The sequence below is a fragment of the Callorhinchus milii genome, unplaced genomic scaffold (assembly GCF_018977255.1).
Source record: "Callorhinchus milii isolate IMCB2004 unplaced genomic scaffold, IMCB_Cmil_1.0 Scaffold9, whole genome shotgun sequence".
In the NCBI taxonomy this organism is placed as follows: domain Eukaryota; kingdom Metazoa; phylum Chordata; class Chondrichthyes; order Chimaeriformes; family Callorhinchidae; genus Callorhinchus; species Callorhinchus milii.
The window spans coordinates 23539999-23557558 of record NW_024704750.1 but is presented as its reverse complement, the minus strand read 5'-3'; the positions used below and the strand labels follow the sequence as shown (position 1 = coordinate 23557558).

The 17560-nt window shown below is 50.7% G+C and overlaps 2 protein-coding genes across 3 annotated transcripts in view; one reads left to right on the top strand and one right to left on the bottom strand.

Moving 5' to 3' along the window:
- The window catches only part of LOC103190561 (BRF1 RNA polymerase III transcription initiation factor subunit), a 97757-nt gene that overhangs the window by 38373 nt on the left and 41824 nt on the right, over positions 1–17560 (bottom strand). Inside the window, exons 4-5 of the mRNA XM_042337872.1 lie at positions 16852–16883; positions 12447–12519 (exon numbers count right to left, since the gene is read on the bottom strand). Coding sequence (XP_042193806.1) covers positions 12447–12519; positions 16852–16883 — 105 coding nt within the window. The remainder of the gene's footprint in view (positions 1–12446; positions 12520–16851; positions 16884–17560) is intronic.
- On the top strand, positions 1052–8360 carry btbd6b (BTB (POZ) domain containing 6b). 2 transcript variants are annotated; one of them, XM_042337874.1, is made up of 5 exons: positions 1052–1720; positions 1943–2228; positions 5338–5428; positions 6113–6231; positions 6812–8360. In XM_042337874.1, exons 1-5 carry the CDS (start codon positions 1696–1698, stop codon positions 7842–7844), a joined length of 1554 nt encoding a protein of 517 aa, XP_042193808.1. In that variant the 5' UTR covers positions 1052–1695; the 3' UTR covers positions 7845–8360. The 2 variants fall into 2 exon arrangements, with proteins under 2 accessions (XP_042193808.1, XP_042193807.1); XM_042337873.1 differs by lacking the exon at positions 1052–1720 and having other exon boundaries at positions 1795–2228.

Below are 17560 nucleotides of genomic sequence, written 5' to 3'. Positions count from 1 at the left end.
TCTCTCTCTCTGTAATGTTATTGGATCTCTCTCTCTGTGTAATGTTATTGGATCTCTCTCTCTCTGTGTAATGTTATTGGATCTCTGTCTCTCTCTCTGTGTAATGTTATTGGATCTCTCTCTCTGTAATGTTATTGGATCGCTCTCTCTCTCTCTGTGTAATGTTATTGGATCTCTCTCTCTCTCTCTCTCTGTGTAATGTTATTGGATCTCTCTCTCTCTCTCTGTTATTGGATCTCTCTCTCTCTCTGTGTAATGTTATTGGATCTCTCTCTCTCTCTCTGTGTAATGTTATTGGATCTCTCTCTCTCTCTCTGTAATGTTATTGGATCTCTCTCTCTGTGTAATGTTATTGGATCTCTCTCTCTCTGTGTAATGTTATTGGATCTCTGTCTCTCTCTCTGTGTAATGTTATTGGATCTCTCTCTCTGTAATGTTATTGGATCGCTCTCTCTCTCTGTGTAATGTTATTGGATCTCTCTCTCTCTCTCTGTGTAATGTTATTGGAGCTCTCTCTCTCTCTCTGTGTGTAATGTTATTGGATCTCTCTCTCTCTCTCTCTGTGTAATGTTATTGGATCTCTCTCTCTCTCTCTCTGTGTGTGTGTGTAATGTTATTGGATCTCTCTCTCTCTCTCTCTGTGTAATGTTATTGGATCTCTCTCTCTCTCTCTGTGTAATGTTATTGGATCTCTCTCTCTCTCTCTCTCTCTGTGTAATGTTATTGGATCTCTCTCTCTCTCCGCCTCTCCCTGTTATTGGATCTCTCTGAAGCTGTTGTGGCTTTGAGGTTGGTTTAGTCCCATCACGTGAGCTCCTGGTGTTAGTGGAGGAAAAGCGAAGCAGAGAGAGAGGGAACTGAGAGAGAGAGAGAATAGAGAGAACACACAGAGTGTGAGAGAGAACACAGAGAGAGAGAGATACAGAGAGTTGCAGCTGACACCAATGCCTCACTGATCAGTGCTGGTGGTGTTCACACGCCAACACTGAGCTGCTGAAAGGTTTACTATTTTTTTGGCTCCAGATTTTTTAACAAAAAATCTATTTATTTATATATATGTATATGTATATATATATATATATGCCTCTCAAGTGAATTGCGAGCTCCTGGGCTGACCTGACAACTTTCTGAAGCAGGAAAAGAAGAGGAAGGAAGAAGGAAAGCCAACATCTTGAGGACAAAAAAGATTATTATTATTTTTATATGATTATTTTCTCTTATGTTTCCCACCACCACAATCAGCACCACTTTGGAAACCAGTTGGAGAAGAGAAGATCGCCTGGACTTCTAATTTTTTTTGTGTGTGTGTGTGTGTGGGGGGTGGAGGAGGAGAGAGGGTTTTATTTAATTTTTTTTTGGACAGGAGAAGAGAAAAACAACTCCCAACACAACCCATTTCCACCTGAAGGCACAGACAGACTGACTGACTGACTCTCGAGAGGAGGGGACAGAAAGAGAGCAGAAGGAAGAGAGCGATTGGACTTCAGCAACAGAACAAAATCACAGCGATCGACTTACTTGTTGGTTGGAGGTGGAACAGCTTTTTGCTAAACAGAAGAAGGAAAGGAGAGAGAGAGAGAGAGAGAGAAGAGGAGAGAGGAGAAGGAGAGGATCTTAAAAAGGATTGAGAGAGATTTTGCCCCACTGCAGACCTGGTTGGTTGCAGACAAGAGAACCAGGCAATACACAAGCTTTATGCTGCTCTTAAAATATATGCCGGGTTAGTACAGGCTTCAGGGGAGAAGCAATCACCCCCCCTCTCCCTCTCTCTCCCTCCCTCTCTCCATCCCTCCCTCCATCCCTCCTCTCTCTCTGTGTTTCACTCCCCTCTCTCTCTCCCTCTGAATGTGCGTGGATTTAAATTGAGATGCAATGCCTGCAGCTCGCAGCTCTCTGCGTGGAAGGATCATGAAGTGTCTGACTTTCTTTCTTATGCTTCCAGAAAGCTTGAAAAAGTCTAAAAAATCCGTCGGCAGCAGCAAAGGCAACAGCAGCGGCAAAGGCAGAGGCAAACTGTGCTATGAGATCGTAACGCTGTCTGTGAATAAGAAAATGGCTGCAGAACTGCACCCGAGCCAAGCCCCCAGCTCCCAGCACAGCCAGCACCACACCAGCAGCCACAGCAAGAGGGGTGCCCACACCCCCAGCAGCACCCAGCACAACATCAACAACAACCACATCCACACCGCCAGCACCTGGCAGTGCGTCTACCCCAGCCTCAGGGAAAGGTTAGTCCTCCAGCTCACACCAGCACACACACACACACCAGCACACACACACACACACACACCAGCACACACACACACACCAGCACACACACCAGCACACACACACACCAGCACACACCAGCACACACCAACACACACCAGCACACACACACCAGCACACACACACACACCAGCACACACACACACACACCAGCACACACACACACACCAGCACACACACCAGCACACACACACCAGCACACACCAGCTCACACCAGCACACATACACACACACACCAGCACACATACACACACACACACACACACACACCAGCACACACACACACACCAGCTCACACACACACACACCAGCACACACACACCAGCACACACACACACACACACCAGCACACACCAGCACACATACACACACACACACCAGCACACACACACACACACACCAGCACGCACACACACACACACACACCAGCACACACACACACACACAGTACCCCCAGCACACACACACACACAGTACCCACCCCAGCACACACACACACACACAGCCCCCAACACACACACACACACACAGCCCCCAGCACACACACACACACACAGCCCCCAGCACACACATACACAGCCCCCAGCACACACACACACACAGCCCCCAGCACACACATACACAGCCCCCAGCACACACACACACACACAGCCCCCAGCACACACACACACACACAGCCCCCAGCACACACACACACAGCCCCCAACACACACACACACAGCCCCCAACACACACACACACACAGCCCCCAGCACACACACACACAGCCCCCAGCACACACACACACACAGCCCCCAACACACACACACACACACAGCCCCCAGCACACACACACAGCCCCCAGCACACACATACACAGCCCCTAACACACACACACAGCCCCCAGCACACACATACACAGCCCCCAGCACACACACACACACAGCCCCCAACACACACACACACACACACAGCCCCCAGCACACACATACACAGCCCCAGCACACACACACACACAGCCCCCAGCACACACATACACAGCCCCCAGCACACACAGCCCCCAGCACACACACACAGCCCCCAGCACACATACACAGCCCCTAACACACACACACAGCCCCCAGCACACACATACACAGCCCCAACACACACACACACAGCCCCAACACACACACACACACAGCCCCCAACACACACACACACACAGCCCCAACACACACAACACAGCCCCCAACACACACACACACACAGCCCCAACACACACACAGCCCCAACACACACACACACAGCCCCTACACACACACAGACAGCCCCCACACACACACACAGCCCCCCCAGCACACACACACACACAGCCCCCCCCCCAGCACACACACACACAGCCCCCAGCACACACACACAGCCCCCAGCGCACACACCACACCACACAGCCCCCAGCACACACACACAGCCCCCAACACACACACAGCCCCCAGCACACACACACAGGCCCCCAGCACACACACACCCCCCAGCACACACACACACACAGCCCCCCCCAGCACACACACACACAGCCCCCCCCAGCACACACACACACAGCCCCCAGCACACACACACAGCCCCCAGCACACACACACACAGCCCCCCCCACACACACACACACACACAGCCCCCAGCACACACACACAGCCCCCAGCACACACACACACACAGCCCCCAGCACACACACACACACAGCCCCCAGCACACACACACACAGCCCCCAGCCCCCACACACACACACACACACAGCCCCCAGCACACACACACAGCCCCCAGCACACACACACACAGCCCCCAGCACACACACACACAGCCCCCAACACACACACACAGCCCCCAGCACACACACACACAGCCCCCAGCACACAGCACACAGCCCCCAGCACACACACACAGCCCCCTTACACACACACACAGCCCCCAGCGCACACACACACAGCCCCCGCACACACACACAGCCCCCAGCACACACACACAGCCCCCAGCACACACACACACACAGCCCCCAGCACACACACACACACAGCCCCCAGCACCACACACACACAGCCCCCAGCACACACACACACAGCCCCCAGCACACACACACAGCCCCCAGCACACACACACAGCCCCCAGCACACACACACACAGCCCCCAACACACACACAGCCCCCAGCACACACACACACACACACACACAGCCCCCAGCACACACACACACACACAGCCCCCAGCACACACACACACAGCCCCCAGCACACACACACACAGCCCCCAGCACACACACACAGCCCCCAGCACACACACACAGCCCCCCCCAGCACACACACACAGCCCCCAGCACACACACACACAGCCCCCAGCACACACACACACAGCCCCCAGCGCACACACACACATACTGGGGGGATGGCTTTGTATTTATTTATATATATATTTAAACAAATGATTGTTTTTCCGAGTTTGCAATTTCTGAAAAGAGTTTTCTTCGTCAACACTCCGAGACGCTACCCCTTTATTATTTACCTCTTTATTAAAACAATATACAATAATAATCGTAATCTTTGCATTTGATATAATGCCTCATCAAGTTGTTGAGACATCCCAAAGCGCTTCACAGGAGATACTGTAAAGTGAAGTGACTTGTGTGTTTTGTGGGCTAAACACGACACCCAATTGCACCCGGTTGTGTCCCACAAACAGTCGTGGATTAAGCATGTGAAGAGCGCTATATAAATGCAAGTTATAATGTTTATATATTAAAAAAATTATAATTTGGTCACTCAATCCATGACTGTTTGTGGGGACGCTGCTGTGCGCAATTGGCTGCCGCGTTTTGCCCACAAAATATAGTCAATTCATTTTACAGTATATTCTGTGAAGCGCTTTGAGATGTCTCGAAGACATAATAAACGCAATATTAAACGCAAGGATTATTATTATATATAAATGTTATGATTACCTCCCTTCTCTCTCCCCCACTCCTGGAAAGTTGTGATGGTGTGTTTTTTTTGGAGGGGTTAGAGAAAGTGTTGAGAATATAAACTGAAGCTCTGAGCTGATCTCTCTCCCTCGCCCCCTCAGGAACGCTGTGATGTTTAATAACGAACTGATGGCTGACGTACATTTTATGGTGGGAGCACCAGGCGGGACCCAGCGAGTGCCAGCTCACAAGGTGTGTGTGTGTGTGTGTGTTCGTGTGTAAACAACTCAACTGTAATAATACATGAACTCAGTTAAGCCGTGATCGTTACAGCACTGAGCAGGCTGTGCAAGGTTTAAAAAATACACAAACATAATCTAAAACAAAAGCATAAGTTCGTGGCAGACAATAGTGAGATTCATTGGCTCCCTCCTAACTTCCCTTCCTGGTTCATGACAGCTTCTTACATAAAGGAAAAACAAGTTTACAAATGGCCACTGTACGAGAGGCTGGGATCTCAGCAGTCAGTAGGAACCCGGTTGTTAGTCGATTGGCGGATTGTTTTCCAGGGGTAATAATCCCTCCCCCAAAAAAATCATTTGGTCATTCAATCCATGACTGTTTGTGGGACACTGCTGTGTGAAATTGGCTGCTGTGTTTCACCCACAAAATACAGTCAATCCACTTAACATTCTGTGAAGCGCTTTCAGACGTCTCAACGACATGATAAGATGTGAGAGGGGGGGGGTTAGAGAAAACGTTCAGAATATAAACTGAAGCTCTGAGCTGTCTCTCTCCCCCCTCCTTCAGGAAAGCTCTGATGCTTAATAATCAAATGCAAGGATTATTATATTAGGATTACTATTATTATTATCTGCACTGCCTGTCCTGAGTGTTTGTGACTGACTGCCACATTCCCTCTCTCTCTCCCCTCAGTATATCCTCGCGGTGGGAAGCTCAGTGTTCTATGCCATGTTTTACGGAGAGCTGGCGGAGGATAAATCCGATATTCATATCCCAGATGTGGAACCTGCGGCTTTCCTCATACTGCTGAAGTAAGGGCTTTTCCCTTCAATTTATATTGGGGATGGATTTACTGAGTTCTAAGTAAACCTTTGAAGTCCGGTTGGAGTAATCCTTTCTCAAGTCAATTAGAATGCAAAGTTAGCGCAGGTATCGCCACAGGAAATAAGCTCTGATTGAAAGAAAAAAAACGAGGCCATTTTAATTTTTACTTAACTGGTTAAGTTTTGACTTTAGTTAACTGGTTTAAGTTTTAGTTAACTGGCTAACTAAACATCGACTGGTTTAAGGGGCCTTTCAATTTCAGCATTTGTCCCAATACAACAAATAAAACCTGCTTACTCTCTCTCTCACGCACACACGAGGGGGGAATATACCACAACTCATTTGCTTTCTACGCATGAAAACAAATCAAAGCCTAACCCTCTCTCCAACTAAACGTACTACATCAACTTTGCATTGTTCATGAAATTCGCTGACAAAATAGTCAATGCACTTTATGTGAGGCGCTTTGAGACATCTCAACGACGTGATAAGTCGCTATATCAAATAAGGATTATGATTATTATTATCAGTGCCTGACCTTTAACCCCCCACCCCTTACCTTTGCAGGTATTTATACAGCGATGAGATTGATCTGGAGGCGGACACTGTGCTGGCCACACTATACGCTGCTAAAAAGTACATTGTTCCTTATCTGGCCAAGGCGTGTGTGAATTTCCTGGAGACCAGCCTGGAGGCTAAGAACGCATGTGTCCTGCTATCCCAGAGCCGGCTGTTTGAGGAGCCCGAGCTGACACAGCGGTGCTGGGAGGTGATCGACGCTCAGGCGGAGCTGGCTCTCAGATCGGAGGGCTTCTGCGAGATCGACCAGCAAACGCTGGAGATCATCCTGTCCCGCGAGACCCTCAACACCAAGGAGGTGGTGGTCTTCGAGGCCATCCTGAACTGGGCGGAGGCCGAGTGCAAGAGGCAGGGGCTGCCGCCCACGGCTAGGAACAAGCGTGGGGTGCTGGGCAAGGCTCTGTACATCGTTCGGGTGCCCACCATGACGCTAGAGGAGTTTGCCAACGGGGCAGCCCAGTGCGACCTCCTGACGCTGGAGGAGACGCATGACGTCTTCCTGTGGTACACCGCTGCCAACAAGCCTCAGCTGGAGTTCCCCACGGCGCAGAGGAAAGGCCTGGCTCCCCAACGCTGCCACCGCTTCCAGTCCTCCGCCTACCGCAGCAACCAGTGGCGTTACCGGGGCCGCTGTGATAGCATCCAGTTTGCGGTGGACAAGCGCATCTTCATCGCGGGATTGGGTCTGTACGGCTCGAGCTGCGGCAAGGCCGAGTACAGCGTGAAGATCGAGCTGAAACGTCAGGGCCTGGTGCTGGCTCAGAACCTCACCAAGTTCGTGTCGGACGGCTCGAGCACCACCTTCTCGGTGTGGTTCGAGCACCCGGTACAGGTGGAGCAGGACACCTTCTACACCGCCAGCGCCGTGCTGGACGGCAATGAGCTCAGCTACTTCGGGCAGGAGGGCATGACCGAGGTGCAGTGCGGGAAAGTCACCTTCCAGTTCCAATGCTCGTCAGATAGCACCAACGGCACCGGAGTGCAGGGGGGGCAGATCCCTGAACTCATTTTCTACGCATGAAAAACAGACGACGCTTAGAACAACACCCCCCCCGCCCCTCCCCAAACCATACTTTGCATTCAACTGCTGCTAACAGAAGAGGGGCTGGTCATCACCCACACCTCCCCCTCTCCACACCCCAACTCCAGGCTTGTTGCCTCCGACTGATGGTAAACTAACCCCTTTCTCTCCCCCCCCAGCCCAGCCCCCCCCCCCTCCCCCCACATCCTGCGACTACACTCCGCTTCCTGCTGCCAACACGGAGCCTGACGATCTGCAACTCATATTTCGTTGAACGAATGTTTTTTTTTCTGACTGTAAATTAATTTTATTTATTTGAAGGGTAAATGGGCTGAGAATGGTGTATCTGCTGTGAAGGAGTGACCAGTGGGGGTGGGGATGGGGTCTGGCCCGTGTATACACACAGGTGACGGTTAAATACTGTGGCTTGAAGCTGACCGATGAAATGGAATGTCTGACACACATCCGTGTACTTGCAATCGATAAATGTGTACAGTATAAAGGTTTTGTACAAGATTCTACTGATCGTGGCGTGGTCTTTATTGCAGGTTAATTGGATGGAGGAAGAGAGAAGGGTGGGGTTCTTTAAACTCTTTTCTCCCCCACCCATCGGTCTGATTAAGCAGGCCAGTCCTGTAGCTCGGTGGTTAGAGCACTCGCCTCGCAAGCGAGAGGACTTGGGCTCGATTCCCGGCAGGGCAGAACCTTGGGCAAGTTTCACACGCCTGATAATAATCCTTCAAGGAAAGAAAATAATTTGGTCGCTCAATCCACGACTGTTTGGGATGCCGCTGTGAGCAATTTGGCTGCTGTGTTTCGCCCACAAATATACAGCCAATTCACTTTACAGTGTAACGTGAAGTGCTTTGGGACGTCTCAGTGATATGAAAGGCGCTGTATCAAATGCAAGGATTATAAGTGAGAGGACCCGGGTTTGATTCCTGGGCAGCGCGAAACGTTGGGCAAGTTACCTTACTCCACATGCTGTGTTTTGTTGTTGTTTACCAGCAGGAAGTAAGAACCCGCTTGTTAGTCGATTGGCGGATTGCTTTCCGGGGGTAATAATCACTTAAAAAAAATAATAATTTGGTCACTCAATCCAGGACTATTTGTGGAACACTGTTGGGTGCAATTGGCTGCTGCATTTCACCCACAAAATATACAATTTACAGTGTGTCCCGTGAAGCGCTTTGAAACGTCTCGAAGACGTGATAAGGCGCTGCATCAAATGCAAGGATTAGTATTATTATTAAATAGGTCTCAGCCTGGGTGCAGGGAGGCTTGAGGGATAAAGAAGATAAAAGGATAATGTGAGGTTGTATTAACAGTACCATAGTGTTCAGCAGCAGCAGCAGCACACCCTCTGCTAAGGCCAGAGCTAACACAAAGCGCAGGACTGGAGAGACCTTCTGGAATTACTGTATAAAAGATTTGCCTGATGTAATTATTTTTTCAAACTGCCACACGTGGGAAATGAATCGCCGGCTTCCTTACAGCCGATGCCCAGCGGGGAAAACCTGGGGCCTGAAAGCCCGGAGTGTTCCCCTGAAGGCCACTCTCTACACGCGAAGCCTGAGACTTTCCTAAGCTGTTTTTCCCCACTTTGCTGCAGACTTGGTTAGAAGCTGAAAATGCTGGGGCTTGGATTGCAATAACAGCTGCTTGTGTAAGAGAGGCCCCAGGAAGAGAATACTGATGTCCTCTGGGAGCGAGCGGAGAGGCACAGAGGGAGAGACGGGGAGGAAACCTGCAGTAAATGACAGGCGAGATAAGCAACATCCAACATGAATAAACTGATCCTGACCCAGAGGTTCAGTTGCCCACACCCTGTGTTTTGAGAGTTGCCAGAGACCGTTGTCCCCACTGGAAATTTTGGGGAAGGGAGGAAGGAGCTGGCAGCCAGCAGAACATTCAGTTCAGCGCTGCCTAGGAACAGGAAGAGGCCATTCAGCCCATTGAGCTTGAACCGCCATTCTATTAGATTATGGCTGATTTGTACCTCAACTTTAATTACCCGCCTTTGCCCCATGTCCGCTTGATATTCTGACCTAACAAATATCTCTCCTTGGTCTGTTTTTGTCTAGCATTTCTTATGTTCTTGTCTATCCACCTCAGTCCAGCTGGCAAGCCTGAGACCATCGCTCACACACTGAGCGGCGAGGGCTGGGAACCCGGAGTGTGGCACTGACTGCCCGGCACCACAGCCGTCACTGAGAGGGCAGACCGCAACTCATCACAACAACAACAACAACAACCACAATTTGTATTTATATAGGGCCCTTCACGCAGGGTAGTGTCCAGACCGTACCAGACAGGGTTTACCTGACAAAACAACAACTCGTGGATTCACACCAAAGTGCTCCCATGTCAATCAGAGTACATCATCACAATCGCTTGCATTTATAGAGCGCTCTGCAATAACAACAACTTCACTTCTATATAGCACTCTGCAAGCCCATTAAGCACTTTACAGTTCCTGCCCCGGCTCAGCCACTGTTGGCGCAGTGGAAGAGGAAGGTCTTTGGGTGTGATCTGAAAATGGGGATGGAGCAGAGTGGCCCTCATGCTAGTGGAGTGATCTTGCTCAGAGCACTGTCCAAGACCCTGAGACCATGGAGCAAAATCTAACGGGGAAATTTATTTTCTCACTTAAGTCATGAAGCGAGCTGGGAGAGCGAGCTAGATCGTGGGACTGACTAAGTAAAAGCACGAGAGAGGGAGGCGGTGGTGTCTCAAACATCAGCCCAGTGGCCTCCGTTGTGCTGAACACATGTTTCTTACCCTACCAGCCAGCGGCCTCTCTGCTGTATGGCCAGACACAGAGCCCAGGCCTGTTCTGAGTCAGCATAATCTCACAGCGCATCAAGGGGATGTTCAGTATTATCCAGAGACAGATAGAAAGAACAAAGGCAGCCAGGTCCCAACGCTGCACTCACTAGGCTCTGCTAGACGCCTCCCCAGACACACACTCAGGCCCGTCACCCGCTGTGACACAATCCGCCAGATTCCATGCTTCTCTTTATCTCCATATAAAATCAACAAGAGTTTCAGACCCACTGTGTGCCCACTATAGAGTCCTGTAGCTCAGTGGTTAGAGCACTTGCCTCGCAAGCGAGAAACCTGGGTTTGATTCCCAGGCAGGGCAATACCTTGGGCAAGTTTCCTTACTCCACACACATACACACACACCTGTTTACCGAGCAGTAAGTAGGAACCCATTAGTCAATTGGCGGATCACTTTCGGGGAAGGTAATAATCTAAAAAAAAATTGGGTCAGTCAATCCACGACTGTTTGTGGGACGCTGCTGTGTGCAATTGGCTGCCGCGTTTCACCCAGAAAACACTCGGTCAATTCACTTTACAGTGTATCCTGTGAAGTCCTTTGAGATGTGATAAGACGCTATATCGAATGGAAGTATTATTATTATTAATAATTATTGAGCTCACAGCCCAGGCTGATGCTGCAGCATAGTGCTGGAGGAATGCTGGATTATCATTTGGATGATACCTCCTCCCAGTGTGAAAGGTGTATATAAATGTAAATGTATTGTATTGTACTGAGAGGTTAAATGCATGTCCCATCTACCTGTTCAGGTGGATATTACATGGCACTGTTGGAAACAAGAAGAGAGATTCTCCCAGTTTGTGGCCAACATTCTTCCAGATTAATCACTTCATGGCTGTGTGTGAGGCCTTGCAGTGCTCAAAATAGCTGCTGCATTTGCCCACAAATTGTCACCACACATCACAGTTTAAAACAGTTTGAATATTGCCTGGTGGATTATTATATACAGTAAAACTTGCATAAAACTAAACTGTATAAATCATACATCTGCCCAAGACCTATTCAGGAGTTTATATTTTATGCAAGTTTGACATAACTCATACTTTACACAAGTCATATTAAATGACTTTCGCCCACAAAATAATCAGTCAATTAAGTTTACAGCATATTCTGTGAAGCGCTTTGAGAACGTCTCAAAAACGCGATAAGGTGCCACATCAAATGCAAGGATTATTATTATAATAAATGTATGGTCCCAACTGATATGACTTGTGAGGTTTACTGTATTCCAATCTTTACCTGTGAAACACTCAGACAATCAGACGTGAACAGCACAATACCAAATGTGGGGATTATATTATATAAGATCTCACAAACTAGGAGAGAGAGAGAGAGAGCTTGGGTCTCTGGCTGTACACAAAATAAAACAATGCTTTTAACATGAAACTGGTTTCCACGTTCCTTCCTGGAACTGGGCCTAAAGTCCCAAATTAGAGAGGCCGAGAGCAGCACTGGGAATGGTGAGCTGGGGCTAAAAATAACCACTCAATGAGCTGTGTTACATCCCAGGAAATTATTACCAGGCACCCTGTTCACAATGTAATGTAGAGCACTGCAGGCAGGCTGATCTCTCACTGTGTCACATCACACAGCCACAATAAGACCCTTCATCTACAATACTTACCCACTGCAGCATGAAGCCAAGGGAGTGGGGGCTGGGGGTGAGGCCGGATGAGGAGGGCGAGGGGTGAGGAGGGCGAGTGGTGAGGAAGGAGGGAGTTGGGGTGAGGCTGGGTTGAGGGGTTGAATGAGATTACCTATAGCTGGTGCATTTATACACAGCTCCCTGGCCAGCAGCAGGAAGGTCTTGCCCAACACATAGACGTTCACCTGAAAGAAAGTAAAGGCAGATTAACACACGGCTGCTCTCAGTCTGATTGCCCGCTCACAGCTCAGGCTGGCAAACACTGTACAGCTGTACCATACACTTTCCCACTTGGAGGGGTCTCCAAGGCTTCTCAGAACTGACAGGGACCTCAAGCTCAGTGGTGTATGTGTGTATTTGTGTGTGTGCATGGGGGGGAGGCAGTGTGTGTGGGTGTGCGAGTTGGGGGGGAGACAGTATGAGTGAGTGTGTATGTGGGGGGTTAAGGGAGCAGTGAACAAAATGGCAGAAAGATAGGCTTTAAAGGTGGGGGCGAGGCAGAGTGACCCAGGGATGGCTGAAAGCTTGCCTGCTGATAGGGGGGCTGGTCGGAGCGGAACATAGGAGGAGGCCATTCAGCTCCTCGAGCTTGTTCCGTCATTCTATAAGATCACGGCTGATCTTTACCTCAACTTCAATCACCCGCCGTCGCCCCATATCCCTCGATATCCAACAAACATCGATCATATCCACCTCAGCCTTGAAAATTTGACTGCGGACGTGAATGAGTGGAGAGAGGGTCTGGGGTGTGTGAGGTGAGTGGAGGGAGGGTCTGGGGTGTGTGAGTGAGTGGAGGGAGGGTCTGGGGTGTGTGTGAGTGAGTGGAGGGAGGGTCTGGAGTGTGTGAGTGAGTGGAGGGAGGGTCTGGGGTATGTGAGTGAGTGGAGGGAGGGTCTGGGGTGTGTGAGGTGAGTGGAGGGAGGGTCTGGGGTGTGTGAGTGAGTGGAGGCAGGGTCTGGGGTGTGTGAGGTGAGTGGAGGGAGGGTCTGGGGTGTGTGAGGTGAGTGGAGGGAGGGTCTGGGGTGTGTGAGTGAGTGGAGGCAGGGTCTGGGGTGTGTGAGGTGAGTGGAGGGAGGGTCTGGGGTGTGTGAGTGAGTGGAGGCAGGGTCTGGGGTGTGTGAGGTGAGTGGAGGGAGGGTCTGGGGTGTGTGAGTGAGTGGAGGCAGGGTCTGGGGTGTGTGAGGTGAGTGGAGGGAGGGTCTGGGGTGTGTGAGTGAGTGGAGGCAGGGTCTGGGGTGTGTGAGGTGAGTGGAGGGAGGGTCTGGGGTGTGTGAGGTGAGTGGAGGGAGGATCTGGGTTGTGTGAGTGAGTGGAGGCAGGGTCTGGGGTGTGTGAGGTGAGTGGAGGGAGGGTCTGGGGTGTGTGAGTGAGTGGAGGGAGGATCTGGGACTCCCTTTGTAACTGATCAGCAGCAGCAGAATTGAAGATAAAGAAAAGGGAAACCGCTGGTCTCTGGGAGGAGATTGAGAGGGTGCGAGTGAGTGAGCAGAACACTGAGAAGGAGCAGCTGGGGAGACAGAAATAAATCAAAGGCCAGCTGTGCTTTTGTAGCATATACTGACAGAGCTCACAAACAAGTGGGAAGCTAATTTAGTCTCCTACAGCTGGCACTGGGGCAAAGTAAGCCCACAGGGAGGTCGGGATGGACAGGATGGGATATAATAATAATAATAATCCTTTGCCTTCGAGACGTCTCAAAGCGCTTCACAGAATATACTGTAAAGAGAATTGAAACGCGGCAGCCAACCGCACGCAGCAGCGTTCCACAAACAGTCGTGGATTGAGTGACCAAATTTATTATTAATTGGGAGGGGCAGAGGTTTGCTACGGAGGCCGAGACAGGGAACGAGAAAACCCCCGACCGACGTGGGGGTTTCAACTGACAACTTTCTGACTCAGAGACAAGAGTACGAACAATGGACTGAGCCAGGCTGACACCTGGACAGGGAAACCAAACCTCAACCAGTGACAGCATTGTGGAGAGGCTGCAGTGACCGCCATACCGACTTTGTATTATGCAAGGATTATTATTATTATTATTAGTCTAGCCGGATGGACTGTGTTACGACATCAACAACAAATTACATTTATATAGTGACTTTCATGTCAGGCGGATGTCCCAAGGCGCTGGACGAGGGTTTGCACCCGAGATGCGGGTCGGGATCAAAGAGGGGTTGAGAACAAGAGCCGCGGTGATGGGAAGATGACTGAAGTCACGGTCAAAGAAGACGGTCTTGAGATGGGCCTTGAAGGAGGCAAGGGAGGGGGTGAGGCGGAGGGGCTCCGAGATGGAATTACAGAGGGTGGGGGCAGAAAGGCCGAAAGCCTGACAGACGATGATGGGGCGGGCGGGAGACATGGAACAGGCCAGTGCCCAAGCCAAGCGGAAGAAGCGGACATGTTAATAGGGCGCAGAGATAGGAAGGAGGAAGGCCATGAAGGGATTTAAAAGCGAGGACCTTAAACTCAGCGAAGATGGGTGTGATCGGCTCATGAGCCGGGTGAGGGAGAGGACACGAGTTGCTGAGATCTGAATAATGTGCTGTGACTGTTCCTGGGCCAGCGGCTAGCAATACAGTGCTCACACTGAGAAGGCTCAGTGAGGATTGGGGAGGGCAGTCCAGGTGCCTCAGTGCCCTGGTGAACTGTGTGGCACAGCTACAGACATCAGCAGCACAATGTGCCGCTTTCATTCCAGGACCGAACAAGTCCAGCTGGCGTGAGAGAGCCAGCCTTGGGCTCACAGACAGTCACTGTGCACGACAGGACACCCTGTGCCCCACAAGACACCTCACACATCTTCCCAAACGTTTAACTGAAACGTTCTGAGATCAGAGTGTCTGTAACCCCCCGGTTTAGGGAGTCAAGAGACCAGTTGAGGAACGGTGGGAACCCTGTAACTCAATGTCTTCACAAGCCTCTCCGCAGCCCCCGATCGGCCTGACCGTTCTCTAGACCTCACCATCAGCAGATGAGCTTGCTGCCATTCTGCCACTCGCCCGCTGGAAGATCCAAGATCCTCTCGCTCGTTTTCAAATCCCTTCATGCCCTCGCACCTCCCTAGCTCTCCAACCTGTTTACCCCCCACTCTTCCACCCGTTGCCTCTGCTCGGCTGTCTCCAGCCTCCTGTTTGTCCTTCGTGCCCTCTGTTCCACCATCGTGCCTTCAGCCACTATGCCCTGAAACTCTGAAACTCTCCCTCAGGCCCTCTGCCTCACCCCCTCCCTCTCCACCTTCAAATCCTACCCAAAGACCTTCCTTTTTGATCGTGCTTACGATCACCTCCTCCCTCCCTCGCCCCATGGCTCATTGTCAGACTCTGCAACTGTGAAGCGCTCTGGGACGCTGCATGAAGGGCACTATACAAATGCAAATCGTTATTGTTGTTGCTCCACCCCTAGAGACCCTCCCCCAGAGCTTTCTTTTTAACCACACTTTTGGTCATCTTCAACACACTTTCCTCAGTTTCGTGTCTGTCTTCCCAACTCCCCCACCGCCCCAGCTCAAATTCCCAGTCAGTTGATGCAAGACATAACACAGGGACAGTGACACAGTGACAGACAGAGACAGAAACACAGGGACAGAGAAAGAGAGAGATGGACACAGAGAGACAGTCAGGGATAGAAACACAGGGACAGAGAGAGAGAGGGGGAGAGAGAGGGGGGGGACAGAGTGACACAAGACACACAAGAACAGAGACACAGTGACAGACACAAACAGACAGCAATACAGTAAAGATCAAATGTAAAAACAAGTGACACTCAAATTCCAATGACTAAGTGAAGGTTGCGACTTCCCACATTCCAGGATCCGGGCTCTCCGTCACTGAGGGCCATCAGCAAGTCTGACTGTTGCATTTCTGTAACAATCCTGGGCAGCACTAACACCCCCTCCCCCAGTGATGGCAACCTTGAACGCCCCCACTCCCCCCACCCCATTGCCACAAGGTGGCCAATTCCCCCACTGCCCTCCCCCGGCCCGATGACATCTTTCCTCCACTGGGGTTTGAAATGGACACAAACGTGTGACGTTAATGCTTCAAAACCATCGACATGGCTCCCATCGTCGAGTCGAGCTCCCATCCCACCTCCTGAACTCACAGTCCCCCCGCCTCGCCCCCTCCCTTGCCTCCCTCAAGGCACGTCTCAAGACCCTCCTCTTCGGCCACCCTCCAACCCCTACCTTCCCTGCCCTCCACCCTTCCTGATCCCAACCCCCCAGCTCGTGTCCAAATCCCTGACTCTCCGGCAGCTTGGGAAGTCCTCCCGATGTGAAGGGCACTGTGTAAATATCATGCGTTGTTGTTGATGCTGATTGCTGTCACTGTGTGGCTACAAAAACAGCTACAAAAAGGCTCATTGTCAAAAACCTGCTGATTAATCACTGCTCAACCAAACTGAGGCCCTCGGTCACACCCCTAACTCAGGCCGGGGTAAAACCCAGCACCTGCTCCTCCCCAGAGCCTTGCCTTGCTCAAACCCTTCCCCCCAGCGTCGCAGTTTGGGACAATACATACCTGGAGCAGGTCGCTGAGATCCAACAACATGTCTGAGCATCAAGTCAAGGAACTGAGAGCATCACAGAACACAAAATAAGAGACTGTCCGTTAATACAGGAGGCCCGTAGTGTATTGGTTAGAGCGCTCGCCTCACAAGCGAGAGCACCCGGGTTCGATTCCCGGGCAGGACGATTCCCAGGCAAGTTTCCTTACTCCACACCCCTCTGTTTATGTAGCAGTAAGTAGGAACCTGATTGTTAGTTGATTGATGAATCACTTTCTGGGGGTAATAATCCCTTAAAAAATAATGCGGCCACACAATCCACGACTGTTTGTGAGACATTGCTGTGCGCAATTAGCTGCCGTGTTTCACCCACAATCCACTTTACTATATATTCTGTGATGTGCTTTGAGACGTCTCAATGACGCGATAAAGTGTTATATCAAATGCAAGGATTATTTTTATTATTATAGCACCTTTCACATCAGGAGGACGTCTCAAGGCCGAGCATTACTGACTCGGCCCCCGGGGCGGGGGGAGAGATGGCCAAAAGAGCAGTCAAAGAGGTTCCGTCTTGATACAAACTCTCGTCTCCACAGGAGAGAGCATTGTGTATTGCACACACGCACTCACGGGGCTGTGATTGCAGTTTGCTGTGAGTACACTGGTAAAAGACAGCAAACAAACAGCAGGATGTAAAACGACAGTGAGCTCAAATAAATAAAG